This window comes from Charadrius vociferus, unplaced genomic scaffold, assembly GCF_000708025.1.
Source record: "Charadrius vociferus isolate BGI_N301 unplaced genomic scaffold, ASM70802v2 scaffold183, whole genome shotgun sequence".
NCBI lineage: Eukaryota > Metazoa > Chordata > Aves > Charadriiformes > Charadriidae > Charadrius > Charadrius vociferus.
The window spans coordinates 1,722,832-1,750,630 of record NW_009648250.1 but is presented as its reverse complement, the minus strand read 5'-3'; the positions used below and the strand labels follow the sequence as shown (position 1 = coordinate 1,750,630).

Below are 27,799 nucleotides of genomic sequence, written 5' to 3'. Positions count from 1 at the left end.
AGGCGGAACACCCTGAGCTGCAGTGCTTTATGGGGGAAGCAGAAGAACTGCAAAATTCCCAAGCAAAATCAGAATATGCAGATTTGTCATTCTCTGTTGGCACAGCAGAACCTCCTAAAACAACACTGCCAGAGTTGAAAGAACATGATTTGCTGCAGTCTTTTGTCAAAACAACACCATCATGGGCTGCCCCTCTGGAGTCTGAACATCCAGACGTCTCAGATGCCATGGGCAAAGTACCGCACCCTAAATTGTCCTCTTCAGTTAGTGAAGAAGAACAAAGTGCACAACTCGAGGTCAAACAGGAGAGGGGAAGCTATACATCACATCCAGAGGAAACAGTACAAATGCAACTGGAGCAGCCACTGTTGTCGAGTTCTCATGGCACAGCAGAGCAATCAAATAGGGCCCCACTGGAAGGGGAATTCCCTGACTTGTATTCCTCTGGCAAAAAAGAGCAACAAGAAATGGCAAAACAAGAGTTGGAGTATTCAGATTTATCATATTCCACTGATAAAACACAGCAACAAGAAACCACACGACTTGGGTTAGGGCAACCAGCTTTATCATCTTGCCCTGGGAAGACAGAGCAACCACAGACTCTTCAAGTAGAAGCAGAGCATCAGGATGTGCAGCATTTCACTGGCGAAACAGAGCGAAGAGGAAGAAAGCAGAAACAGACAGCAGAAACAGAGTCTGAACATCCAGATTTGTCGTATTCCAGTGACAAAGTAGAGCAGCCACCAGCTACACAAGGGAAATCAGAGCAGCCTGTAACACTCCATGCCATTGGAAAAATGGAGCAACAAGGAATGGCACATCCAGAGCAGGAACTTCCCAGTTTATCATATTCCATTTGCAAAACACTGTCAGAAGAAGAAACACAAATGGACTCAGGGCAACAAGATTTAACATATGCCCTAGGTAAAGCAGATGAAATGCAAACCGCACAAGGTGAACTGGAACATACAGGTTTGTTGTATTCTTCTGGCAAAAGAGAACAAGAAATGGTATTGCCAGAGTTGCAACATCCGCAGCTATCCTATCCTGTTAGAGAAATAGAAGAGGAAGCTACGCATCAGAAATCAAACTATCCAGATTTATCATATCAACAAGAGCACCATGAAGTTGAACAACCAGAGGTGGCAGGAATGGATTTATCCTATCCAGCTGGCAAATCAGAACACTCACAACCTGCCCCAAAAATACTGCAACAGCCAGAGCTTTTGGAGTCCTTTGGCAAACTAGAAGAAAAGAGAATGGCCCAGCATGGCTTTTTACACTGCCTTGGTGAAGAAAAGCAGAAACCATCTTCACAGTTAGATTTAGTGCAACCAGGTTTATCACGTTTGCTTGGCAAAACAGAAAGACAGGAAACTGCACAAGCAGGGTTCATGCCTTCTGATTTTTCATATTCCACAGGAAAAGCAGAGCAGTTGCAACCTGAACGACTAAAATCAAAACAGCCAGATTTGTCATACTCTCTTGGCAAAGCACAGACTCATGAAATGAAACCACCAGATTTATTGTACTCCTATGACAAAGCAGAGCAACCACAGGCTGCCCAGCTGGAGCATCCAGAGACATCATATTTCATTGGTGAAAGGGAGCGGAGGGATGAGGCCCAACCTGAACAGCAGTGCATTAATTTGCGCTACTCTGTTGTGGAAACCAAGCAACCAGAAACACCTTCTCTGTCATATACCTCTGGTAGGACTGAGGAGCAGGGAACTGCACAACTGGACTTTGAACTGTCAGATTCATTAAGTCCTACTGACAAAGCAGAAAAGCATGAAATGGCTCCGCTGAGAGCAGGACATTCAGAGAAACGAGACCCTGGGGCTACTTCATCTCTAACTGCTCAGCTGGAAACTGAACAACAAGATTTATCCTTTTCCACTGAGAAAGCAGAGAGCCAGAAAATTCAACTGTATTCATCTCTTACTGAACAAACAGTGTCTGTACCTTTGGATGTTTCGCATTCTGTCTCTGAAACAAAACCAGAAGGAAGACTTAAGTCTTCACCTGTAACTGGACGTTTGTCCCCCAAGCACTTAGATTTATCTTACACCCACTGTAAAACAGGGCAGTCAGAAACTGCGCAGCCTGAGTCAGGTTTCTTCTTTGCAAGAAACGAAGCAGAGAATGCAGAAAGTAATCTACATTTGCCGGTGGCTGCCCAGTCAGAGGCTGAATATGTAATTTTACCTGAAACAGAGAGAGAGCAGACTCCACATTACTTCCACACAGCTACTCAATTAGAATCTGAACAACTAAATTTATCATATTCTACAGATAAAGCAGAAACACTAGAGAGTCAAGGTTATTTAACTGTACCTTCAAAACTGGAGGCTGCACCTTCAGTTCCATTTTATTCAGCTGATGAAACATGTCAGCAAGAAATTCCACCTTATTCAAAACCAGACTCTGAGTATTTGTTTCCCACACGGCCCCTGGCTGAACAAGAAAAGCAAAGCATGCAGCCACTTATTCCCCAGTCTGCACAATCAGAGCGTAAACATGTAATTCCACCACATGATGGAAAAGAACTGCAAAAAGTTGAGCTCTGTTCACGTAAAACAGCAAGCCTGAAGACAGAACAGTTGGAAAGTATGTCTCTGAAGCACACACAAGACCAAGATGAGCAAGAAACTCAAGATCGTTCATTGGACACAAAGTATTTGTCATCAGAGCAGCTAAGAAATCCCCCCAAATTCACTGCTGAGCAGGATAAGCAAGAAATGCAACCTGATGTGCAGATAGTGCCAAGGTTGGTAACCACAGAGTCAAAGGTGACTGCTGTAGCGGACCGGCAAGGAGTGTCATCACATTTATTTGTACCTTTTCATACATTACCTGAAAAAACAGTATCAGTGACTTTCACTGATGATGAAGAGAAACAAAATATTCCATCATCTTTATCTGATGTAGTAAGCATGCTTGGAAAGCAATCTAACGTCATTTCAGGCATATATAATGAAGGAGAGCATAGACGTGAAATGCAACAATATTTTGCAGACCAAAAGCATACATCATTAGAGCATCTGGGAGCTGTTCCATCAGATCCTGTTTATGAAACCGTGACACAGAAAACGCAGCATTATTTTGGTGAACAGAGCAGTCTTTCTTCAGCAGAGATGAAGTCCATTAGCTCTAGTTCTGATGAAAAGCAGAATCCAGATATTCCATCTTTTGGGCTAGCTACCTGGCTGGCTGAAGAGGTGAAAGCTCGCTCAATTAGTCCAGTAAGAGCTGCAGAAGTAGACAGGCAAGGAATTAGTCTTTCTCCAAGTGAAGCTTCTGATTTTGGATCAAAACAATCCACAGCTGAAAGTTGCACAGAACTTACAGTTCATGGTGGTACAAAGAATAAAGGACATATTTTTAGAGTTTCTGATTCAGTGTCAAGTGAAATTTCCCACAGAATGTCCTCAGACACTAGTCACGGAACGCAAAGGTATGATTCACCATCTCTGGTAGGAGATAATCTAGGTCTAGACAAAGTTCCAGAGCATGAAACTACCATTGGAAACCCTACAAAAATGGAAGCAATGCAACATCTGGAGGTAGACAAAGTGTCTGAACATTACCTGAGAAGAGAAGAGGAAGAAATGGAACACGTGAGTGCTGTAGAAGACAATCAGCATGCTCCAGAGACTGCTGAACAAAAAGATCTATTTAATATAATTTCAGAAGGTTATGAAATACTCAATATTCATGCTCCTACACATCTTTCTTCTGTTGATCAAGAAGAAAGTGAACACATGCCAGATAAACTAGAATACTTGGAAACAAATCCTTCATTTAAAAGAACATTAGCTGATGATGGCCATAGAGCCCTAGCTGCTGGAACAAGCACAGAAATTTCAGAAAGCTCAATGTTGGGAAAGCCTGCAAGCCATAAACTAGAAGAACTGGTAAAAAATGATGATTTTGAGGAAACTGGAGAAACACAACAAGAAAATCTCATGTTGCCAGAAAACAATAATAATGCAGATTCTAATAATGGTATGGCCGATATGGATTATTTTGAAAAATATACGTTGATTGATGACAAATCCCCAATTAAGCCACATTTTGAAAGACCAAGTTCATTGTTTCCTGTGACAGAAGATCCCAACGAACCTGTGGAAGAAGCCATGTCTTTTAAAGAAAGCACTGAGGCAGATACTTTGGAAGAGGAGTTTTCCTTACTTGAGGATCTGGATGAAGTCTTTTACGGTACTGTGAAAGGAGAAAGCAAAATGCAGTCCTATGCAGATGCTCCAAAACCTTTACCTCTGCAGAAATCAATTGATATCAGCAGTAAAAAGGTTACAAATGTAGAAGATGAACGGAAGTCGCCAGGGACCCCACTCTTTGATTCAGAAGGAGGAGTGCTAGAACGATCTCTGTTGTTCCCTACCACTGTTGCTGCAGTTAATCCAGAGCTTCTAGAGGAGCCACCTGCTCTGTCATTTTTATACAAGGACCTCTATGCAGAAGCAGTAGGAGAAAAGACAAAGGATGAGACTCCCTCTGATGAGGAAAGTGGTAATTCTAATGCGTCTTTTCCTAGTAGAAATTCAGACACAGATGATGGAACGGGAATATATTTTGAAAAATACATTCTTAAAGATGAAATTCCAAGTAAGGCCATAGGGCCTCAAAAGGACCAGATACCAGAGGATGAGTCCTTTAGTGGAGGAATTTCAGTTCAGAGTTCAGAGGACAAACAGAAGCAGGGGTCTGGTGATGTACAACGTGTCACAACTGAGGTTCTGCTAGAAAGGGGTGTTGAGGAGAGAGAGAAAGTCCAGGTTGACGGTGACATTCAAGCAACAATTTGTAAACCAATGCATGCCATTCCTTTTGGAAGCAAAGTAATTCTTTCAGGTGCAAGAGCTGATGCCACTGAACAACGGGAAGAAGAAAATGTACCTGTAGAAACAACTGAGGAGTTGCCAGAGCAATCAAGTCATCAAGCATATAGTCAAGTAGTGGATTATCAGGGAGCTGTGTATCAAGAAGCTGGTAATAGGCAGGAAGAACAGCACGATATAACAGCAGTTCCTCAAATGGAACAATATGTCCCATATGTCAGGACTCCTGTTGAAGACAGTGAAGATGATCAGTATACTCAGGAAAATCTTTCCTGTGTCCCTACCATTCAGCAGACAGAGAAACCACATTTGCAAAGAGAGGAGCAGCAGCCTGATGTTTATGAAGATCTCGCTGAGTCCATGGACTATGATGTGATTACACAAGAAGAACTTTTGCAAGATGAAATATCATCTCAATTAACACATGAGGAGCTATTATTTGAAGACAGGGACTCTTTTGAGCATGCTGGTGATAGTTATGAATTTGTTAATGAGCCAGAGCAAAGAACACCTGTTGAGCTTGAAGATTCAGGCTTTGTGGTGATGTATCCTGAAAAATCAGCAACAAGCATTCCTGAAATTGAGAGCCCACAAAGAGAATTGAAGAAAGCGCAAACAGACACTTACTGTTACCACTGCAAATGCCCAATATCTGCTATTGACAAGCTTTTTGGAGAACATAAAGACCATGAAGTCACAACACTAGATGATGCTGCAGCCAAGATGAAGGTAAGAATAAATTTGGGTGATGGAAGGAGATACTGTGGCTTATTTCTCCAGACCTCCTGTGTTGTCAGGGGAGAGGCTTCAGAGTGCAGTCCAGAGGCTAAGTCACAGTATCTATAAAACAAACACTGTTCCTAAACACCTGTTAGAGATCTTGAAGGGAGACTATCTTATTAAGGTATTCTCTAGAGTCCGAGGCTTGCTAAGCTAATATTTTTATTTGTTCAGAACTTTGAATGAGCTTTTTTATATGTAGCTCTTACCAGACTTTCCATCTTTTAGCCTTCTCACCTGTGTAAGTTTGTTCTGGTTTGTATATGTAGGGGGAGAAATGGGAAGAGTGTTTTTTCTAGGAAAACAAATAATTTAGTAATAGCAGCTCATTTCACTTGACAAGGTACAGAAACGTCCATATGTGGGGACCAGTCTCACCATAAAGTGTTCCCTGTCCTAGTTACATGTGTTGGTTGCTTGGACATGTTAGACGAGTTACATAGTTTACACTACACAGTTTTGTTGAAACTGCATCCTCATTTTTTGTTCCATTCATTTTCATCTGTGTTAATAGTGTTTCAGCTGTAGCACAGGTAGGAGTTTAGCAAGTCCTACTTCTTCCCACTATCTCTAAGCTGTACCACTCTAAAAGACAGATAAAAATGTTCTCCACTTCAGTAGCATGGTCCCTGGCTTTCAATACTAGTGAAAGTGCTTTCATTTCTATGGAAGATGTTCTTCATTAAATTGCAATCCTGCTTGTGAAAGCAGCATGCATGTGATGTCTCACTTTTCCAATATCGGATTTGTTCATGTACAAGTATACAGATATTCCTTTATTGATTATTATTTAATCTCACCCCAGTATCTGAAAGGTGAGGTCTCTTTCCTCCAGTTGACAGTAATGGAGATTTTGTGTAATTTCATTAAAATTCCAGAAGGCCTGTATCTGTGGTATTTATGTTATCCTTATGTTAACTCATTTGCGAGAAAGAGAAATTAAAAGTGGTAGGAGTCAGTGGGGCAGTTTCAAATATCAGTATTTACAAACTATCTCCATGGTGTGCAGATGTATGACAGCAGAGTTGCTTTTTATATGTGGCCATTTATGCTTGACTTAGAAGTGATAATTAGCCACCAGTAAGTAAGTAATAAGTCACAGACCCCAACCATCCCTCGAATGTACCTGCATTGCAGCGAGTCAAGTTAAGCCACAAATAAATGTCCCATGATATCACTCCCTGACTGTGGAGCACGGACACAAAGCCAATATTAAATCTGGCCACAACGCAGACTTGGCTTCACATGATTTCTAGCACTCAGGGGTCAGGTTACTCTGAGATGGCATTTGTATGTTTCTTGTTACTTCTGTAAAATTACGGAGAAAACATGAAGATTGCAAAATGCTTGTCACCTGAGTTTTAACTGTAGGAACATAGCTTCACACTAAATGAAATGAGCAATGGATGGCATCTGTCAGATTTTATAGGTTATCTTGACAAAGAGAAGTTTGCCTCTGAATCTTGGTGATTGGCCCTAAATATTTATAAAGTGAGTCTTCAATTGTATGACATTTATAATTAATGGAAAGTCATATACTAGTTCTCAACAGATCTAACTGTAGAAGTTTGCCATAATAGGAAGCTGTTACCAAAGGAAGTTAACCTTCCTTTTAGGTTTATCCCAGCTAATTAAAAGTATTTTTATAAATTATAAATTGCACCTGAGCAGATGGCCAGCTTGCTTTCACGAAAGGTCAAGAAAGACTAAGGAAGAGTTCTGAGTTGTCTCTGATGGCTGTTGTCCCTTGGACTGCTTTTGTTTCCACGTGTAATTCAACCAGGGATTTTGATGAATTCTAGTTTATAGGAAATATCTTTACAATTCTAATTAAAAAATCACAACGCTGCATAACCTATTAGCCTTGTAATTACCTGCATTATCTTTCTTTTTATGGGCTTGTTTCTGCGATCTTTTGAGGACCTTCATGAGGTTCTGAGTACACTTAGTCTCCAGCAAAACTGCACTGGAATTTGGAGCATTCCAACAACATGTATAGACACTCAGCACCCTGTTGAGCTGAGCTCACTTTTTTTGGTTTGGAAACAGTTTTGTGGCTGTTCCAGTTGCTATTTCTGTGCTTGTCTTTGTAGCCAGGGAGATACTTGAACTTAATTTAGCAATTGTTCCAATGGTGGCTCATGGCAAAACAAAAATATTCACCTAAAATAAGCTGTGTATAAAAACTTTATAAAATAATGTGCTTATGTTACTGAAACGTTTTACATTTCAGGATCAGTTAGGTGAATTGCTAATAGCACTGGAAGAAAAGTCAATGAAGATTGAAGAGTTTGTGAGCGATATTGAATCACTCTTTAACTCTGTTGAGGTAAGTCCAGTGTTTTATCACACTAGTTTTCTTTCGCTGTACAAAATTATTCCTAAAATATGCTTTCCTTGTTTTGTAGCATCATTGCTTCCACTAAACCAGGCTGTTTCTCTAGTCCTCAAACTGACCTCTCCCACTGGAAGGTATCAACTTTAGGGGAAGAAAAAGATTGCTTTTCTTGCACATTGTTGCAAAGTGGAATATGCGACTGTCAAGCACTGGAGGAAAAAGTTCCCTTAATTTTGTTTATGCTTTTAAAAAGCTCACACTGTTTGTGTCTTTATTTAGAATCCTGTGTGAAGCATCTAAATAAGTTGCCCAATGTCTTAACTTCTTAATGCCCATGTCCTTAAGCCTTGAGGACTGTATTTATTTCAGTTGAAAGTATAAATTTTTATCTATTTTGTAGTCAGACTGCCTTTCTCAATGCTTAACTATAGAAGTTTAATTTTAAACACTAACAGTAAAAAAAAAAAAAAAGAAGAATCTGCCATTGTTTTTACAGTATTTCTCTAGCATGATTTCTCCCAGATGAGCTTGCTTACAGAAATAAAGTTCTCTTATTCTCAGGGTGCCAGAAGGAGTCTGGTGGATTGCTCATGTATGGGTAAATGAGAGTTTCTGTTTATTCATTAAATGTTGTAATTTTATTCTGCAGATCAATTTACATCTGTTTTTACATTGCAGGAAAACTGTAAGAAAAATGCAGATTTATTGGAAAAGCAGAATGAAGGGATGCTTAAGAAAATGGTAGCACAATATGATGAGAAATCAGAGAACTTTGAGGAAGTGAAGAAGATGAAAATGGAGTACCTGTATGAGCAGATGGTTAACTTCCAGCAAACTGTTGATTCAGCAAAGGAAACTTTGGAGACAACAGTAAAAGAAATGGAAGAAGTTGATGGATTTGTTTTCCTAAATGTAAGTTAAAATGGTTTTCATACTGTAGCTTTTATGATACTAGTTAGGAAAGCACTTATACAGTACCTAGGCTGAGAATGAGTTATTGACCTTCATATTTTTTTTAAGATAGCTAAATCATGCAAGCTTGGGTATTCCACTCTGAAACTGCTAGATCATTTGCTTTTGTCATGTGAATGCTCAGAGAGAATTGCAAAGATGATTCATAGGATGAAAACATGCCTTATGCCATTACAGTGGTTTTGTTTTGTGAAGAGAAGGCTAAGAGGCACTTCGAGAATTTATCTAGAATTAATTACCCATTGAGAAGTAAGAAAAGTTACAGTAAAAGGTACTTTACTGTATGAAAAATAAAGGTGAAACAAGAAAGTGTAATTGAAAATTATCTAAAATGGAAGCAGAGTTGTTGAGTTGTGGGGTTTTTGGTGGTGGTTGTTTTTTTTTTCTTCAAATGAGCAGACACAGGCAGTAGTTATGCACTCAAATTACTGAGCCTGTGGTAAATGTTTACTGCTGAAAAACAGTGAGTGGCTGTATGATGCTTAGTTGCTGGCCTAAGTGGGGTTAAACCACGGCAATGGTCTAGATTTAGGAATGTACATGTGAGGTGTGTGTCCGTAATGGTCCTTTCTGGATGTAAAAAACATCACTTGCGAATCTGCATGACTTGAGTTGCCTAGCTCATATGGTTGGCAGTTGTAAGCTGGTGTCAAAGAGTCTTGCAGGTTAATCATTAACAGCCTGGGTCCTCCAAGGTTGTTCTTGTGCTGCAAGACTTATCCATAAGTGAGCTGTAACACTTCCTCCTTTATAGAAGTGTATCAGCAGTCTTGAAGGGGATGGGATTTCTGGGACAATAATCTTGTATTATTATGAAATTAACATGTAGTCTGGACATTGCAGAGAAACTATCCCAGGCTGCAAGAAATGAAAAGTTGAAATTACTGTCCAACAACTGATCATTCATGCAAAATAAAACAGACTTCCAAATACAAGCTTCCAGCCCGCATGCCAGCAGTTATGGAAACGGTGGAAGAGTATTTGGCTTTCTCCCCTGCTCCAAGCTGTGCAATGTCTCAGTATCCTGTAACCAAGTGAATGCCATAGGAGAATGGCTATTTTGGGATGGAGGAGAAATATATCATACTTTTCTGAACTTTGTGAGGTGCTGGCAGAAAGATAACTTTGAAATCTGAAATTGTTTTGTGGGGTGGGAAAATTATTAGATTCCCTGTCCCTTTCTGTTCACGGCAAAGGACAGGAACTTTTCTGTCCATGAGTCAGGAAAAGTTAACCGAATATTCAGGGAGCATGGGAGAAATTCTCACTCTGTGAGTACAAATCTCACACAGGTTCTAGTAAGCAGAAGTTATGAAGGAGATTTCAGCCAGGACTTGGATTTAAGTGTTCTTGTTGTGCAAGTGATTTCTTTCTGTAAAAGCTTTGGTTTACAAAACTATTTCACTGTCCTCTGGTCTTTAAACCTGGATATTGAATACTGACCCTTCAGGAGTTTAAACCCAGGTTTATTCTCTGATAGCCTGCTGAGCCAGAGCTCTGGAGTGGAATATTTTTAAGGAACCAAATTCTCTGCTGGTGTGAATGAGCAGCATCCCAGACAACATCAAGTCACGCTGTGTGTATTTTATGTCTGTGGAGAGTAGCAAGGCTGTTATATGAGTGGCTCTTCAGCATTTTCAGGGTTTTGAAAACTGTTAATACATTTCTTTTTTCTTCCTTTAGTCATCTAAAGAATTGAATAAAAGGTATATGAAGTGTGGGTTAAGTGCACTGTAGTGACTACTAGGCCTAGCATGCTGAATGCTTCGTTTAGAATTTGCAAGCTTTGCAAACACACTGCTAATATTCATAGCTACCTTCATAAACCTTGCAAATAGTGAAATTAAGAGAAGAGGTTTTATACTTGTTGCTGTAACTGACTGGTTTTGAAGTGTTTTGTGTGTTTGCTGTAACACACCGGTTAAACAAGTAGCATTTTAAAATGTCAGCTCGATTTTAATCTCTACACAGACATTTTTAAACAGATGTGCCTTGTAGTTATCATTATACACACATACATTAAAAAAACATTTTGACCATGCTTCCATCTCTTAGACATCACTGGTATGTTCTTTTTTCTCTACTCTTGCTCTGTATTACCTGGTCTCTGAAAGGTTATAATGCAAAGTGTCACTCACGTGGCTGGGGTTGTTGGGCTGTATTTCTAAACACAATTCCTGGGGGGAAAAAAAAAGAGAGTAAGTAGTTTTCAACAGCTTACCAGGAGACTATGGGCTCATGTTTTCCCATGCCTCTTCATCGGCACCCCCTGGTTCAGAATGTGTCAGAGGGATGTGTTCAATTATAAGCCCATATTCCCCCAATAAATTTTCCAATGTGAACTACAAATATTCAGACAGGCTGGCTGCAGGCTGCTCCTACACAAGCCCCCAAACCTGTTCTGCTCACCCCACCACCACTGACTTTGCCCAAAGGGCCTGGGCGTTGCGTGGTGCGTATCAGACGTGCCCTTGTCAGTGCTGACGCAGCCGCCGCAGCGATGCATGTGCTGACACGGACTGGGCTAAAACTATGACATGAGGGTTCCACTTTGCGGTCAAACTACAATCTCAGGAGAGTCATCTGAAGAGAATGGGCCCAACACCCCTTCATGGTTCCTGTTAACCTGCAGAATTAGGACTATATATTTGGATTTCCTCATTCTAAGTCAAAATGTGAGAGCCTGGCCACATATCCTCATGTAGTTTATTGCATAAGAATAGAGCAGGTATAATGTGACAAAACGATTTTCCAAGGCTTTCTGTATACTCGGTCTGCATTTGTTAGATTACACACTAATTTTAAAGTTTATTCTGTTTTGTGCATGGGTTTGCTTATTAGTTTGGGAATACCAGACTTGCTAAAAAAGTTAAGAACGAGTCTATATAACAATGCATGTTCTTTTAAAGAAAGTATATTTTATATTTGTTGTGCTTTGTTAAGATTATGGGTAATTAACTAATCTGATGCCTGAAAAAAAAGAAGGGGAGAAACGTAAAATTCAGTTGCCTTGAAAAAAAATAATCTTTCATTTCCTTGAAACTGCTTCTGCCTCAGAGTTAAAAATATATTGGTTCCTATAATGAACTCAGCAAACATGGGCTAATTAAGTGGAATCCATCTTCCTTCTCTTTTTTTTTTAATTTTTCTTTTCACTTGCCACAAGCAGCTGCTTTACATTACGTCTCTGGAGTCAGCTGCTGTGGTTTAGCTCTAAGGTTTGTAACCTTTAAAAGCACTGCCTTAGTAAGTCCAAACCCCTGTGCTCTTGGGAGTCTTGCTGTGAACTTCAAATCCTCACGTTCTCACAGGTCAAGTGTATACACACCATGTGTGCCCTCTCTGCACTCCTGGTCTGAAATCACAGTATGCTCTAAATGTTCAAAAACAGCTTCTCCTTGCATGTTGTCCTCAAGTTCATGGGAAATATTTGGAGAAGCGTACATTGCATGGTCTTTTCTTCTGGCCTTTGGAAACTATGTGATGCCACAAGGGATTTTTACAGCTATGTGTTTTCTTCCAAATAGGTTACTTTCTGCAATGGATACTACTCTCTCTTTAGAAAAGGTGCCCAGTGCTTTTTCACTGTTTGAGCACTATGCGGACAGTCCAGGACAAAGCAACCAGCACTCTTTAAAACATGTGGCTGGTAAGCATCTCCAAATATCATCTTTACAAAAGCTAACACTTTGTCAATGCTTTGGAAATTTTGTGATGCTAAAAACAGAATCTATTTGAGAAGTATAAATTTGCAAACCATGTAATTAGCAGAGTTGAATTTAAAATGAAGTCTAATTGTACACAAGTGTTTGGCTTATAGTAGGACATGAAGATGAGCAACCGAGGGAAAAGTGCTAAAATGGGGAATTCTTGCACCATTCAGGATATCTGTACCTCAGACTAGCAGAAGGTCTCTACCTGTAAATCTCCCAGGGCTAAAGAAATTGCTGTTCCCTTGCAGGCAGGGACAGAAGAGGCAGTCAAAGGGTCTCCTGAGCTCTGCCTCCAAGAGGGGCAGTCCCGCTATGGCTGGTGGGGGGAGGAGAGCAGGGGGCTGACAGACACCTGAAGTCCCTGGGCTTGTGCCAAGTGAATGGAGGTACCTGAAACCCCCATGGGTCATGAAGGGAAAGTGGTTAACTGTAGCTGGAGACAGCCTCTGCTTCAGAGGGCAACAGTGAAAATGGCACATGACAAAAGGGTTTATTCATCTCTATCTGATGTTTTGCATTCTGTAAGTAGCCTGCTTGTGTGGGCTTCCTGCTCTGCCTGTACTTACACCTATAGAAATTATCTGGATCTGGACAGCTGTCAGTGAAGAGTTTGTCAGCATCAACTTGTGGATTCATTTTCATCATAATGGGGTCTCACTCCAGTGCTTCTTTCTCAACAGAAGGTTTGTTCTGGGAGCTTGCATTTCGCAGTCATGCTTTGTGACCTCCCATTCACCATACATGCACCACCACCACTGTAGCCACATTCTGGCTTTTCACGCAATGCCTCTTTCTCGCATGTTTGGTCCCTGAGCACTGGAACGAGAGCATCGATTTCCCTAAGGTGCTTTGTCTCCTGGCTGGATTTTCAGGTGCCTAATGGGACATTGGAGAAGTGCCGTGCTGCGCAGACTCTCCAGTGTCTATTAAGATCTGAGTGCACTCAGCAGTGTCATGGTGGGGAGATTGTCTCTCTCCTCCACACCATTACTTTTATTAGACCCAGAGGAACTGATTGTCTCTGAGACCTCAACTTCCTTGTCAGATCTGTATGAATTTGCCTGTGGCATTCAAAGCTTCTCAGGTGAGATTGGAGAGGTACTTGAGCAGGCAGCATTTTATCTCAGCCTCATTTCTTTAGGAAGTCAGATAAAAAGATCTTTTTTGTAACCCTCTCTCAGCCAGACTTAATTTAGTGGGGTAAAGGTGCTATGTGACGTGGTTTAGTTCCTAAACTCCCTCTTGCAGTCCCACAGGTGCAACCATTCTTTCCTTCTGGGCTGCTACCTACTGGCAAGGTCATCCAGGAGGACAGACCCATTTTGCCATGCTGTATTTGCTTTTCCCACAAGTCACTGAAACACTTTTTTTTTTTTTTTCCCAAACTGCTGAGATCCACTTTTCAGTTTAGTTTGCATTTGCTCCTGCTTTTGCTGAACACCAAATGGCTCCAGATCAGTATGCTTTGACAAACTGGACATGAATGACTATCCACTAGAAAGCAACTTTCAAAACTCCTCATCCTTTATACTTTCTTCTTTTTCTCTTTGTAAAATACCTTCTAAAATACGCTTCCATTACCAAGTATTTCAGTTGCTATTGTGATTTTTACTTTGGTAAACAGCGGACAAAACATTTATTTTTTTTTTCAAGATTACACCCTTCCTGAAGGAAAATAGAGGTAAATGCCTCATGAAACTTTATTTGGATTTGAACACCTTGAATACATCATTTGTCACACACTGGAGGCAAATGTCAAACAGTCTCAGAATTTTTTTTGACTGAAGCCATTTGATGAAATAAATGTGAATTTGCCATGTTTCTCCAATCCACATATTTTTCCTTCAGAAAATATAGTCTTTTACTAAGCAATTTCATAGAACTTTATGTTCGCTACCTCAGAAAAATCTTTCCTTCAAAACACCTTCCCTTTCCAAATTTTCCATATCCACTAATCGAAAGCCCTTTTCCATCAAATTCTCCCTCCTTTCACGTAAGTCAGGCCATTAGGAAGTGCATAAGCATAAAAACCACTTGCAGCATGCCATTGAGCATACAGGAACCGAGGCTGTGCCACAAGAAGAGTGGGTAAAATTTAAAAATTTAAAAACTGTTATTTCCAAAGCCTGCCATGAGTCCTGCTCTTATATAACAGAAGGCAAGGACCTTTGCTGATTGTAACAATCTGCCATTAAAGTCACAGAGCAATATACCTGCTCTCCTTCTTCAAGTCCACAAAGCCAAGGAAATGTTATTTCTCATTATGTTGGAAAGGGGTAAATATCCATAAAATATTTGGGATTATTTTTTTTTCTCCTGGGGGCTGTGGAGATTAGGTAGCATGAAGAAGAAGCTTTCTTACATCACAGCACTTCAATGAAAACTGAACTGATGAGACAATGTCACACTTTTCTATTGAAAAATATGATTTAGTCAAACTTGTGGTACACATATCTCATTTACTTGACTAAAATTCCTTTTAAAAGGGACCGGCACTTTGATAACACATAAATGTTCTGTTTCTGAAGTGAAGAGTTCAACTTCTTGCTTTGAAATTGCTTCCTTTAAAAAGTTAGTTTCATATTATACAACAGGAAATTAGAAATCAGATGTTTCTCAATGTTAACAAACTAAATTTTGATCTATAACTTTTTTTTTCCCTAAGTTTCATTCATTAAGCTAGCTTCTGTTCAGATTTGGCATAATAATAAATCTTGCAGTTGTGGGGTTTCTGTGATCATAAATAGCAGTTTCTAGGCAGGAAAAAAACAGGAAAAAACCACCCTTTTTCCTACTGGGTCCACTGAAAGGAAGTCTTTTCCTAAAGATGATCAGTTTTTAAATTGACCAACTTTAGATGCAGTCAAAAGACAAAATGCAGATTGTTTTTAGCAAGGAGAAGGATATTTTTTTTTTTTTCAATGGGAAGCAGATGTAAACCTACTGTACTGGTAGCTCTCTGTATAAATCATAAGGAAACAGCCAGCATCTGCATTTGCCTTGTTCATGACACTGGGGATCATAATTTCTATGAAGATAACTGAAGAAAAGCAAAAGCTTTCTGCTGAGATTCTAAGAGAATTCATGCAATATGGAAATTTACTGGGTGAAGAAATAGAACCATATATTTTCATTCCCTGCAATCACTTTAACAATGAACATCTTTTGGGGCTTTTTGCTTCTTTCTTTTCCCTCCCTCTCTTTTAAGCCATAATCATAGATGGGAACAATATCTCATCAGGGATGGATCTGTGTTGATCAGGGGACTAAGTTTATATGAGATTTGGGGAGCCTTTGGAGGTCTTTGAAAGCACTGTTTGTGAAAGATGCTCCTAGTTGTCCCATGAGGTTCAGGTGCTTTGGCAGAGCTTGGGTTCACCTGCACACCAAGGATCCTCTGTCCACTGGGTCTGTGGGGAAAATGACCATGCCAGGCAGGAGCATGTGGTAGTGCACCTGCAGTAGGAGTCCACTTCTGGGCAGGGGTGGACCCAAAGCTGCAGGGAGCCTCCTGCTCCCCAGGTCACTAGTGCGGGAGCTCTGAGCCTTCCTTTACCTAAAGCACATCCCTGCTGCTGTCAGTGTCAGTGGATTTGACACAGCGCATGGATCCCTTTCTGGTGTGGAAGGTCCTTTCCCCTGACCACCTTTCTGGCATCAGCTACGTATGTCTGTCTCTGGAGGAGGACGTATGTTTCTTCTGCTGCAAACTCTGTCTCCCCATCAGTGAGCTATCCCATGCTGTTTGCTACAAAGAAGTGTTTTCAGTCTTTGCTTTCATGAGCATCCTCTTCATAGGGTGTCCTCTCCTTTGATGCCTGTGCTGCAAGGCAAGGTCAGGTAATGGAGAAGATGATCACCCAGAGGAGCCTGTGTTAAGCTCCAGGGTCTTTTGGCCTTTGTGAGGAGATGGTCTGAAGTTATGAGGAGTCTCTTGGAGTTTCATCAGCACACATGCATCAAAGTGGAACAGAAAGCTGGAGAGCTCTCCTTGTAACTAAAGGGAGCAGGTCTCCTGGGGAAAGGAGAGGGCGGGCTGGAATTGAGTGTGTCCAGGCTTGTCTCAGTCCTGGGACCCTCCCTGCTGGAGGTCAGAAACAAGCAGCCATGGTGCCATGACTGCACCATAGAGAAGGAACCCAAGAGCTGGGCAGGGTGTGGGCACACAATTTGCACAGGCTTCAGGTGGTCCCAGTACTAGGACTGGATCTTATTTTGTCCAGACTGTGAGGGAAATGGACAGATTACAATGCCAAGCAATTAACTTGCCCGTTCCTAGTTTAGGAGGACCTATTGCTCTAAAACTGCACCAGTATTATCCATATTTCATGTACTTGCTCTACTTGTTCCACAGAAATAAGCAACGTGAGTGAAAATAAGCAACCAGGTTGCCTCACAAACCTGTAGGTAATTTGGCTGGATATACAGGAGTGTGAGTAATGACAGGAGACTTTCCTCTCAGTCCCGCAGACACCGACTGTCATTCCTCAGGAACCAAATTCTGCCACCAGCACCTCCATTGCTGTTTACTGGGCTGTGAACGACGGGGATGCCATCGACTGCTTCCAGGTCTACTGTATGGAGGAGCTGCAAGCCAGCAAAGATGCAGGGGGTGAGTCAGGTCTTGCCTTCCCAAGGGCAGGACTCCTTTCTGCTCTGGTCTGGGGTCAGCACAGGGGAGGCCAAACTGCAGGGGAGGGCCCAGGACGCAGAAAGAAGAGGGGCTGTGAAGATATCTTGCATAGGACTAAGGATGAGTAAGAGTGGAGGAGAGCGTGAGGTATATGCTGTTTCTTCTTCTCCCCTTTGTCCTCCTAAATGCAAGATGTTTGCAGAGCAGCAGCAACATCCCTGTTGAGGTGCCCTTTCATGAAGTAGGTTGACCTTCAGAGAGGATGTGTCCATGCTGCCCCATGAATACTCATGGGGACTGCAGACAAAGCTCCCAAAGAGACGGGCTTCATTAAGTTTTTAGGGCCCTGCATGTACTTTGGAAATGTGTCCTGATAAAAAAAAAAATTACAGGAAAAGATAATGAGTATTTCCACGTGTAGACAAAGATTTTTTTTCAAAATTACATTAAAATATTTCAAATGTTAAATATGAAATTGAGAAAAGGGATTGAAATGCTCATACATTAAGAAGCTCAGACTGATCATAAAGTCATTTAAGCAACTGGGCTCTGCATTTGTGCATGTTTGTATGTGGGTGCGTGTGTGTGTGTGTGCATGCTAAAGGATGCTAAGAGCTTTTTATAACAGCTAATTTATAGCTCAGGGCTATAAAGTCCACTATGAGAAATTTTTAGGTGATAGAGCGGTGAAACCAAGGTTGAGAGCTGCTGATTGTACGTCGCAAACTTGCAGCCTAGTCCTCAGTAGGACTGAGGGCCATAATCTTGCGTTGCCATCAATGGGGCTTGAGTGCGTTCAACTCAAGCGCACATCAGAAACTTCCTATCCAAACTGAGTCAGGGTAAAATATGGAGATCTTGGCTAGTAACCCTTTCTGGATTTTTTTAAATTGACTGGTTTTTACATGTTAGTTGTGAGGCGCAATAGTAGGTCCTACCAGTGCAACACATGAGTGTGATGTCCTGTTCATGTGTGTTCCTCCTAGCTTTGGTGGAAGAGTACAGAGTGACGGTGAAGGAGAGCCACTGCATTTTGGAGGACCTGGAGCCAGATCACTGCTACAGTGTGTGGGTCATGGCTGTGAACGGCACAGGCTGTAGCTTACCCAGTGAAAAAGCCATTTTTAAAACAGGTATGTACATATGTTGATATTTTATTATTATCTTGTCATTTGATTACTATAAACTTCAGGTCTTCGGACCAATTCTAGTCTATAGTGTTACTGAAACAGAAGAAACTACTTCATTTAGCCCATCTGGCAGATAGCAGGCAACTCATGGTCGTTTCCCTTTAGCAGAGAGATAGCGACATAATTGCTTCTGGGAGGAAACTTGAAGGCATTCAGATTTGAAGATGTTTCCAGGCCTTGTGATTGGGCCACTGGGGCAGCACATGATGAATTTCTCTTCTGTGTGCACTGCAATGCTCTGGGGCAGCTCTGGGAAAGCCACACAGCTGCTCCCTGCTGCTGCTGCTGCTACTTCTCCTGTGGAAAACGAGGCGATGGCTGCGTTTTTTGCCTCTCTGCCATCCTCCCAAATTCATCTACATTGCATTGATTTAAATAATTAACTTTTCAGGGGAAGGCCTGCTTTACTGAGGTTACACACTGTGTCTAGCTCAGTGGGACACAAATCTCAGATGTGGCTGAGAGGCTCTGCTGCTGTTTAAGTGCTATAAATTAAGATGAGTAGTTAGATGAGTATTGTTTATGAGCTTCATTTGACTGCTTAATTTTTCTGAGCTTTAATTTCTTTAGTAATTTGTATTGACAAGACTAATGCTTCTTGAATTATGAGCAAGGTGAAGCATTTTGTGTTTGAGGCTTTCTTGCCAGACAATTTTTTTAGTGCTACAAGATAAAAAACAAACATTCCATTCTTGCAGTCACAAAATACAGATAAGGGTAGTTAACAATTTCATAATGAAATAACTCTGTGCAACACTGAGTGTACTGTTGAAATCACTTGGCAGCAACCATGGCTTCAAGCCTTTTTCTTAATCCACTCGACTTCGAATTTGTTGATAATTTTCCTTGATACTCGATTTGCAATTCATAATTTTAGCAAAGATAATTTTCCAGAGAATTCAAAGTAGAAATGCAAATTTTATGGCCTCAACGATTTGTGAGCATGGTGCAGAAGTCCTACAAAATGGTCAGATAGCAACAAATTAATACTAGCTAATAAATTGTAATTTTAAAGGGGTTCTCACCTCTGAAGCTGTTGTTTTTAAGAACTGTCTTTGCCTTTTGGCATCAGGCTCACCATTCTTTTTCCCAAAACTGAAGCCTTCTGAAGAATTTAATTTCATCGAGTCTTTGATGCCTGCCTTTGGCCTGTTTCTTTAAGAAAACAAACAGATCAAATAAGGGTTCATTAAACACCTTCCCTCAAGCTGAGGCGAACTTCCTCTGGAGTGAACTGAGCCCCAGATGGACTTGTGGGGACACTGCTGAGCACTGACTGATACAAAACTGCTGCATCCTCTTATCATCAGAGGTGGAAAAATGAACATCGGTAATGGAAACCATTCTTCAGTGCGAGCCCACCTACTTTGACATAAAGCTAGAATAATTTGGTTCTTCAAGCAGCCCAATGAACTCAGAAGCAGGAATTTAGAGAGTTTATTTTTAGTCATTCAGATTAAAAGTTGGCACATATAAGAAAATAATTTGCTAGCATACGCAGTTGCGGGAACATACACATTACTAGTGGATCAAAGCTGTGCCTCTCCAGGTGCTGGGAACCCCCACAAGATTTCCCTGTTGGGAGTGCAGCTGTGGAGGTGGCAGTGGGCCCGGGGAGTCACGTGTGCTGCTGCTGCAGCATCCCCCCAGCACCTCCCGTCTCCTGCTCCTCCACCTCCCAAACTCACAGCCTGTCCTCCCCTCCCCAGGGGAACACACTGTTTCCAAGCAGTGCTTTCTGTGAGGGAATGATGCTGAAGGCAGCAAGTATCCTTCTACCCCCCTCCCTGTCTGTCTGCCTCAAACTGATCTCCAGATGAAGGCTCTTTGCAATCCTAAAGACATAGGAGTGAATGCACCTTCTTCTGTTGTTCAAAAACTACATGCTGTTTACCCTCTGTCTGAGGGACAGAGTAGGAACATACCCTTTTTGGCTTTTATAATATCTCTTATATGAGGGCTGGAATATTAGCAGGAAATCAGATATATATTCTAACTGCAGTTAATTTGTTTAAAAAATCTCAGAAGCATAGTAACAACTTTTTCTGGTATGCTGGCTCCATCTACTCTTTAGAGAGATAATTTTAAATAAAGGAAAAAATTCTTGATGTCTTATGACATACTATTTGCACATACATAAATGTGGTTATGTGTGTCAGTTGCTGAATGCAGGTATTAGGGAATTTAGCTATTAATTTTTCATTCTTTAGAAAGAGATGCATTTAAAAGCAGAAAATAATCAAATATGTCAGAAGAGAATTAAGGGATTATCGCTAAGGGAGCTACACAGATGTATTACCAGATGACAGTCTATCCCACAGATACTTCTTCTGCTGAATACCTAGATTAGCTGTTCCTGCAGTAAAACATCAAGTACCTCTTAACCTGAACTGCTGACCTCCTGATTTTCACTAAACCAGGAAATTGATATGTACTTGTGGGTGTTTTTCTTTCCTTTTCTACTAATAAAAAAATTCTTTTTCTTAGAAAACAGAATGCATCTGGAATGCTAGTTGCAGTTCTATAAGATTAACTTGTCATAAAATTGTCCAATTTCCCCTTTTGTCTTAGGCCTCCTATTTGGAACCCAATGTCTTTAAAAGCAAAATAATTTTCTATTATTTTTCTATTATTATGTATTATAATAGAATATATATTACAAATATATTACATACATTATACATATAATATATAAAATATATGTATAAGGTGTATATAGTATGTAATATTATATTATTTCTATATTTTTTTAATTACTAACTTTTGTTTAAGGATTGGTATTAAGACTGCCTGTGAGTTTCAACGACAGGTTGTGAGGTTTGTTTATGTTACTATTCCCTGGAAAGGGAAGGAGCAAGTTAATACTACTAATCCATTTTCAGCCTATGATGTTGGATGTGCAATTTCACACAATAGCTTTTGATTGCTTGCATTCAGTGTGCTATATTACATTCAATTTTCCGTCTTGCAGTTGGGCCCGTAGTTCTTAAACTGAAGCTCTAAAAAAGAGAAATTACAGGGCCAAATTTTAGCATTACAAAAATAAACAGGGCACAATTAAGCAGAAAGTCAGCATCTCCCCATCAATTCTGCAGCAGCACATTTGTTTCTGATGCAGTTCATGCAGGGACTGCTGAGGACAGGATTGAGGTGATGCGGGGAGAGCTGTAGGCAGTACTGCCTTGGTGTGCTGCTCCTTGGAGACTGGCAGAAATGAGGGAAGGCATAAAAATCTACATGGGCATTCTAAGAATGTGCAGAAATGCATAAATATTCACAGTGACTTTCCTGGTGTGGTTTTTTTTTCCACATAAAGTAGCCCTCTGCCATTAAAACACGAAACAAGCAAAAGGTCATTGCTGGATGGGCAAAACTGACTGTCCTGTGGGTTTTTGGGGAGGTGACTGTTCCTCTCCCTCCTGAGCACCCCCCGCCAGCTGCTGGCACCCTTCTTGCAGTACAGCTAACATGTCCCTGTGTCCTCAGCACCCGCTGTCCCCACCATCAAGGCCGAGGACTGCATGGTGTGTTGGGACACGGCCACCATCCGCTGGCGCACCAGCTCGGCATCAGTGGAGTCCTTCACCCTGGAGTACTGCCGACAGCACTCGCCCGAAGGAGAGGGTCTCAGGTCAGTGCTGCGGTCGCAAGCGCCACTCGGTCAGATTAGGCAACCGCTAATGAGTGTCCCCCAGACTGTGTGTTGTTACGCAAGAGGTTATTATGCCTTCAACCACACAAGGAAGAAATCTGCTTCTGCATGCTGAGGAACTTACAGGATGGACACTAATCTATGAGATTAGGCTGAGACATAATACTTCCTTTTTATTCTGCTTAACTGGGCAATCCCTTTCATTTCGGGTCAAAACCCTGGAGATGTTGTGCTGTCTGTAATCAACCAGAGGTTGAATGAGGGAAGCAATCGCTGCCCCACAGCTGCTGTGGCCCCAGGCAGGGCAGGGGAGGGCAGCTGAGCTCTGTGGGAAGGAGCAGGATGGAGAAGCCCAGCCCAGATTGCCCTCTCCTTTGTGGTGAACAAGATAGGAGCGAGCCTGAGGCATAGCAAGGGTGATAGGGGTGTCCTGGTAATGTTGGTGACCCATCTGTGCTGTCTGGATGTGTGGGCAGATCCCTCCCAAAGCACATCTGAGCCCAGCACTGCCCAGCTCTGCAGGCACGCCACAGGGGTCAAAAAGCAGCTGGAAGAGCAGCTTTGACACTGGGGATGGTGTCTGCTTATGCCAGACCCTCTCAGCTTTCCCCAACACTAAGTCTGTGCTGCGTAGAGGAGAGGGCTGGGGAGGACACACACACGTGGGCACCACTAAGCCATGAAACCAGGCACCCTGTTGAAGTGCAGAGAAAATTATGAGGCTCTCTGTATGTCCTTGGGGCTTGGGCGGTTTTTTTTTTTGCTTGTTGTTTTTTTAAAAACAGTGACAACAATGTTCCAGCGAAATACAGTTGCAGAGGTCTGAGAAGCTTTGGGAGGTGGGGTGTGACTTGCCACACGGAACCCTGTGGAAGAGCCTCAGCCCAGCTGAGTTTGTCTGTCTTCACCTCCTGGGCAGCCTGGTTAGGGTCTTCACCAGGGGGCTGGTTCACGTGGACTTCATGGAGATGTGGCAGAGAGGGAAGAACTCCACTACTTGCAGTCAAAATTAGTTAAGTGGACTAAAGGGTTCACAGATTTCTAGCAGACAAGTACGACAGCAAAATTGTGCGCACCTAGCTCTTTACAAAAGTAGGCTAAAATTTGAAATAAAAAACTTATGCAGGGTTGAAAGACCTTTTTTTCCCATTTAGTACCAGTATGCTGTGTTAATGCAATCAAGGAGAGGTCTTGCCCAGCTCTCCTGCATCTCAGAAGGCAGCCATGACCTGTTCTGTTTCATACATATTTCACGAGCCCGCCAGGTCCCTGTCAACCTGCCAAAGTCACTGTTGGTCAGTGATAATGTAGTTGCTGCCAAACCCTGTGCTGTGTGTTTACCCTTGAGTTTCTTTGCTGTTAACTGGAATTGCCTCTTTTTCTCAAAACTGAACCAGAAACTGTGCTGGTTTCTGTAATCTGTAAGTGAGGTGTTGATAACACCAAGCAGTTTGCTTGTATGGTGATAACTGTGGCAAAAAGCTGCCAGAAGCGACCCATTCCCTTTCTCAACTGAGCTTGTGCAAAATCTAACATATTTATAATTATACTGTCCCATTTGACTTTTTGACCTCCCTGTGGGAAGAAGCTGGCCTTTTACTGTGACAAGTGTGAAAAATTCCCACAGGACAAAATAATGAATTTTCTCAGAATTGCTGTAGTTTAAACTTCTGTGTTTGTAGAAGGGCTCTGACCTCTTTGTACAGTGTCAAAGACTATCTTTTACCATTTATTTTCCCTCAAAGCAATGCCCCTCTTTTCCAAAAGCAGTCCCTTGAGATTTACCTTGAAAGCTTCTATAACGGGACATGATGTTTCAGTGATGGAGAAATATATATTTTTTTTAAGATTTCTGTTTAATTTTTTGCATGAAGCCAAGGAAAAAAAGAGCCACCTGGCAGATGGAGTATACTGCCTGTATTGATCCCGTGCAAGGCCTCCCAGGTGCTAGTTAGGACTAGAAATCAATTCCTTATGTAGCTGATAAAGTGAGAAGCTGCCTTCTGGAAGTATCTTAGTAATCTTAGAGTTCATATGTTGGGTACCTATATCAGGTGGAATAAAACTTGTCTGGAGCATTTGGACCTGGAAATGTAGTTTCTTCTGTTTGCTTTCCGTGAAAGCTTGAATTTGTCCTTCACAGGTTTCCTGAGCACCGCTCACCTTGGGGACCGTGCAAATGTGGAGCCCTTTGACAGACAGCCTGTGTCTCTCATGCTTGCAGTGGCCCCATAGCTGAGTGATCACCCAGTCCCTGGGTGGGAGTTCAAACACATTTTTCAGCAACCCTGGAAAGTTCATACAACTGCTACTGGGGGCACAGCAGGAAAACAGAGGTTGGGGAAGGACATCCAAAGCAAGTCCTGGAGAAAGTGGCATGGTCCCATCCCACAAGGATGCTTTTGCACACGTCATTCTGGGAGCTCATCCAAGGCAAGGGACACCACCAAAGAAGCAGGCAGGGAGAAATGGCCCTGTTGAACAGCTAGAGATGTGTGTGGAGCCCCTGGTCCGGGTTGGCCCCCTGTAGCTTTGGCATGTCACAGAATCACAGGTTGGTTGAGGTGGCAGGGTACTCTGGAGGTCATCTGGTCCAGACCCCTGCTCAAGCAGGGCCACCTAGAGCCAGTTGCCCAGGTGGCTTTTGAAGGTCTCCGGAGGGGTCCTTGGAGCAGTCCTGGTGCAGTTCCAGCTCTCCAGGAGAGAATTTGAAAAATGCCTGGAAATAAATCCTCATTAAAAGTTTCCTTCTGAATACCACAAGAAAAAAAAGAAATCTATATTTTCCCCTTTGGGTTCTCCCTTCTTGCCAGCTTGCCACCTAAGGGACATGGTTTCATATAAAACCATCTTAAATCTTGTGCAACAATGAATCCCTGGCCTGCTGCTGTGGTTTTAAAGCTCCTTCCTGGGCTGATTCTGTTTCCAGAATCTTTAGGAGGCTTTGAAATATTTCTTTCAGTTTCCAGAGCTCTGCTATTTTCTTACTGTTCAGCCTCTTTGTGTTGAGAAGTCAATGGAGCTGTGGGTGGAAGATGGAAAACTGCGAGAAATGTAGTCCAGGGATTAGATGTGTGGGTTGTTCAGATGGAAACCATGTATCACATCATGAGAAATCTGTAAGACTCAGGGAGGCAGAAATTAGTACAGTATGCAGTGAGTTCGTAAAAGTGGAAGTGGCTGAGTGTCATGCCTTCTGCCAATGCAAGACAGGCACTGTTAGCGACCAAAATGTTCTATCTACCCGTAGAGGAAGTCTAATGCTGGAAAAGGGTGAGCAAGCCTTCATCCTGTTGCATTGCTCACATGACTGTCCTGCCAGCTCAGGAAATAAGGTGTGGAATATAGGGAATCTTCCTCCCCTCTGACCGTGCTGGGCTTGCCATCTCAGATAGCAATGAGGACCATTGCAAGTGGTGCTTCTGTGATCTAACCTCAAGACAACCAGAGCTGGGACAGGGGAGAGGAAAGGAAGCATGTGGCACAGCTGGAAGCAAACTCAGACCTATTTGTTGTTTGTTTTTAGCTTCAAGAGCCTTTTTACACCCATGGTACAACCCTTCTTTGTGCTTCTACATGTATCTTCAGAAGCTTGCCTGCTTTCAGCTCTCATTTCACATCAGTGGTATCAGCACAGGTCGGGAAGTGCTGTTTCAGTGGGATCTCGGGGGTGGAGATGACAATTACAGCACAGAGGGTGTTCTGAATCACTGCGAGGTGTATCATTTGCTGGGTTCATACCATATTAAAAATTATCCTGTAGACGTTTCCTTGAAATAAAAGAGGAAGGTGATGAGAGAAACATGCATCAAAACACAGCATTAGATTTCCCTAAACCCAGGAAAATCACAACTTTAACAGACATCTGCTACTATAATATTCCTTGGCAATTTAAAGGCGAGGAAACATGTAACTTCTTTCCGATCTGCTTTGAATAGCATGTACCTGAAATTTGGAGACTGGATTTTGAGATTTAAAGATTCCTCTTATAAAGAGAGGCATTAAGATGAGATAAGTAAAATATTTAACTTAAAATATTTCTTGAACTTTTATGCACTGAATTTTACATCATGATACCAAGACATTGTGGGGACAGTGCAAATATGATAACATTCAGGCTAAACGCTATGATGCCTCATGGTTTGATAATAATATTACTACATTTCCAACCATCTATAAAATGGGCAGGTGTATTTAAAGGAGAAAATAGCTGACGTAAAAAATGTTGTAGGTGGATTTCTCTTTCTTTCATGATCAACATTACACAGTCCAATACTTTAGGTGAGCTTGAGGAAGATCTAGCTGCAATGGGGCTCACAAGAACTTGGAAATGAAACCGGCTTTCCCCCAGCACAGTTAGGATGCATTGTCCCTTCCATTCTCCTATGCATAACCTGTACGCTGTAAGCTAAGCAGAAATTGTACCTTCTCCTCATCCTTGGTTTTCCATCACTGATTGCAGGGTCAACCCAAAGCATGACAAACTACAATGATTGCTGGGGAGCCCTCAGTATTTACTTTCCCCTTTCACTGTAGCCTCTAAACAGAAAGAGAGGTGATAGCAAGATCTACTTCCTCCTTGCTGCAGCCTCTTGTGAGCTTGGAGCTAGCTCAGTGTTGCAAATTAAATTCCTTCTTGTTGGCATATTCTGTTTTATTAGTTGGCAGCAATGGGACTGTTTTTTAAGCCTTAATCGTAGCTAAAATTGATGGGCTCTTATTCTTAGGCAGCTTAAAGCTGGCTGAAATAGATTATCAAGCAGAGAATGCCATTCGAAAATCTGATCACTGTTTTACTGACCAGATCTGCTTAAAGCCCAGATTTTTCTTTCTCACTATTACAACTGAAAAGAGGCATGCTATTGCTCTCAGATTTAAACATGCAACCAAATTCTGATTTGCAGAACTTCAGATTTTAAAGGGACCCAAGACTGAACTTTGATGGCTGACCCTATTCCCTATTCTGCAATTGGCTGGACACAAACGCATTTTGGAATACCCAGGCTCTAGGATCCAGACTCCAGGTCTACTCACTACACCAGAATGTACCTGTCTACTTGGATTTAGAAACAGTTTCGTGTTTTATTAACTAGCCATATCTAAATAGCACATAGTGGGAAAAAAATCTCTTAATTTCTTTGGAAGGACAGTGACTTACGTGGCTTTTTCCAGAAGACAGAAGAAAGAGCCATGTAGAGGGCATCACTGTGCTTAAGGCACATTAATCTACCTGTTGCCACAAACAGCTTCTGATGAACAGCTTATTGTGCGCTCCCTTCATCTCACTTGTAACTGTTGGCTCAAAACTTCTTTCTAGATTCACCCCAAAAATGTCAGGATGGTGCATTTAAGGAACAGATTGGGTGAGACTTGTCTAGGAAGCATGGACAAATTTCTTCATAGTTTAGGTGCCCACTTCTTTTCCCATGCCTCTGTTTCCATCCTCATTTTCCTTTCTCTGACTTCTTTTATATTTGCCTCCTTGCCCAGTTCCCATCCTGCATTTTGCTCCAACTCATCTTTCCTTTTTCTCTCATACCCTATACTCAAATGAGCCTTCTTCCTCTTTCAAGTCTAAAGATCTCAGGTTCTCATCAGGCAACTTGTCAAGTTGCACCTCTTCCCTGAACCTTTCAGTAAGAACCAACCAGCCTGCTGA

The 27,799-nt window shown here is 41.8% G+C and overlaps 1 protein-coding gene across 1 annotated transcript in view; it reads left to right on the top strand.

Moving 5' to 3' along the window:
- The window catches only part of CMYA5 (cardiomyopathy associated 5), a 46,924-nt gene that overhangs the window by 13,324 nt on the left and 5,801 nt on the right, over positions 1-27,799 (top strand). The window contains exons 5-13 of the mRNA XM_009884236.1: positions 1-840; positions 898-5,591; positions 7,876-7,971; positions 8,659-8,892; positions 10,636-10,658; positions 12,480-12,601; positions 17,128-17,277; positions 18,285-18,431; positions 21,975-22,119. The exon at positions 1-840 is cut by the window's left edge and continues 28 nt beyond it. Coding sequence (XP_009882538.1) covers positions 1-840; positions 898-5,591; positions 7,876-7,971; positions 8,659-8,892; positions 10,636-10,658; positions 12,480-12,601; positions 17,128-17,277; positions 18,285-18,431; positions 21,975-22,119 — 6,451 coding nt within the window. The remainder of the gene's footprint in view (positions 841-897; positions 5,592-7,875; positions 7,972-8,658; positions 8,893-10,635; positions 10,659-12,479; positions 12,602-17,127; positions 17,278-18,284; positions 18,432-21,974; positions 22,120-27,799) is intronic.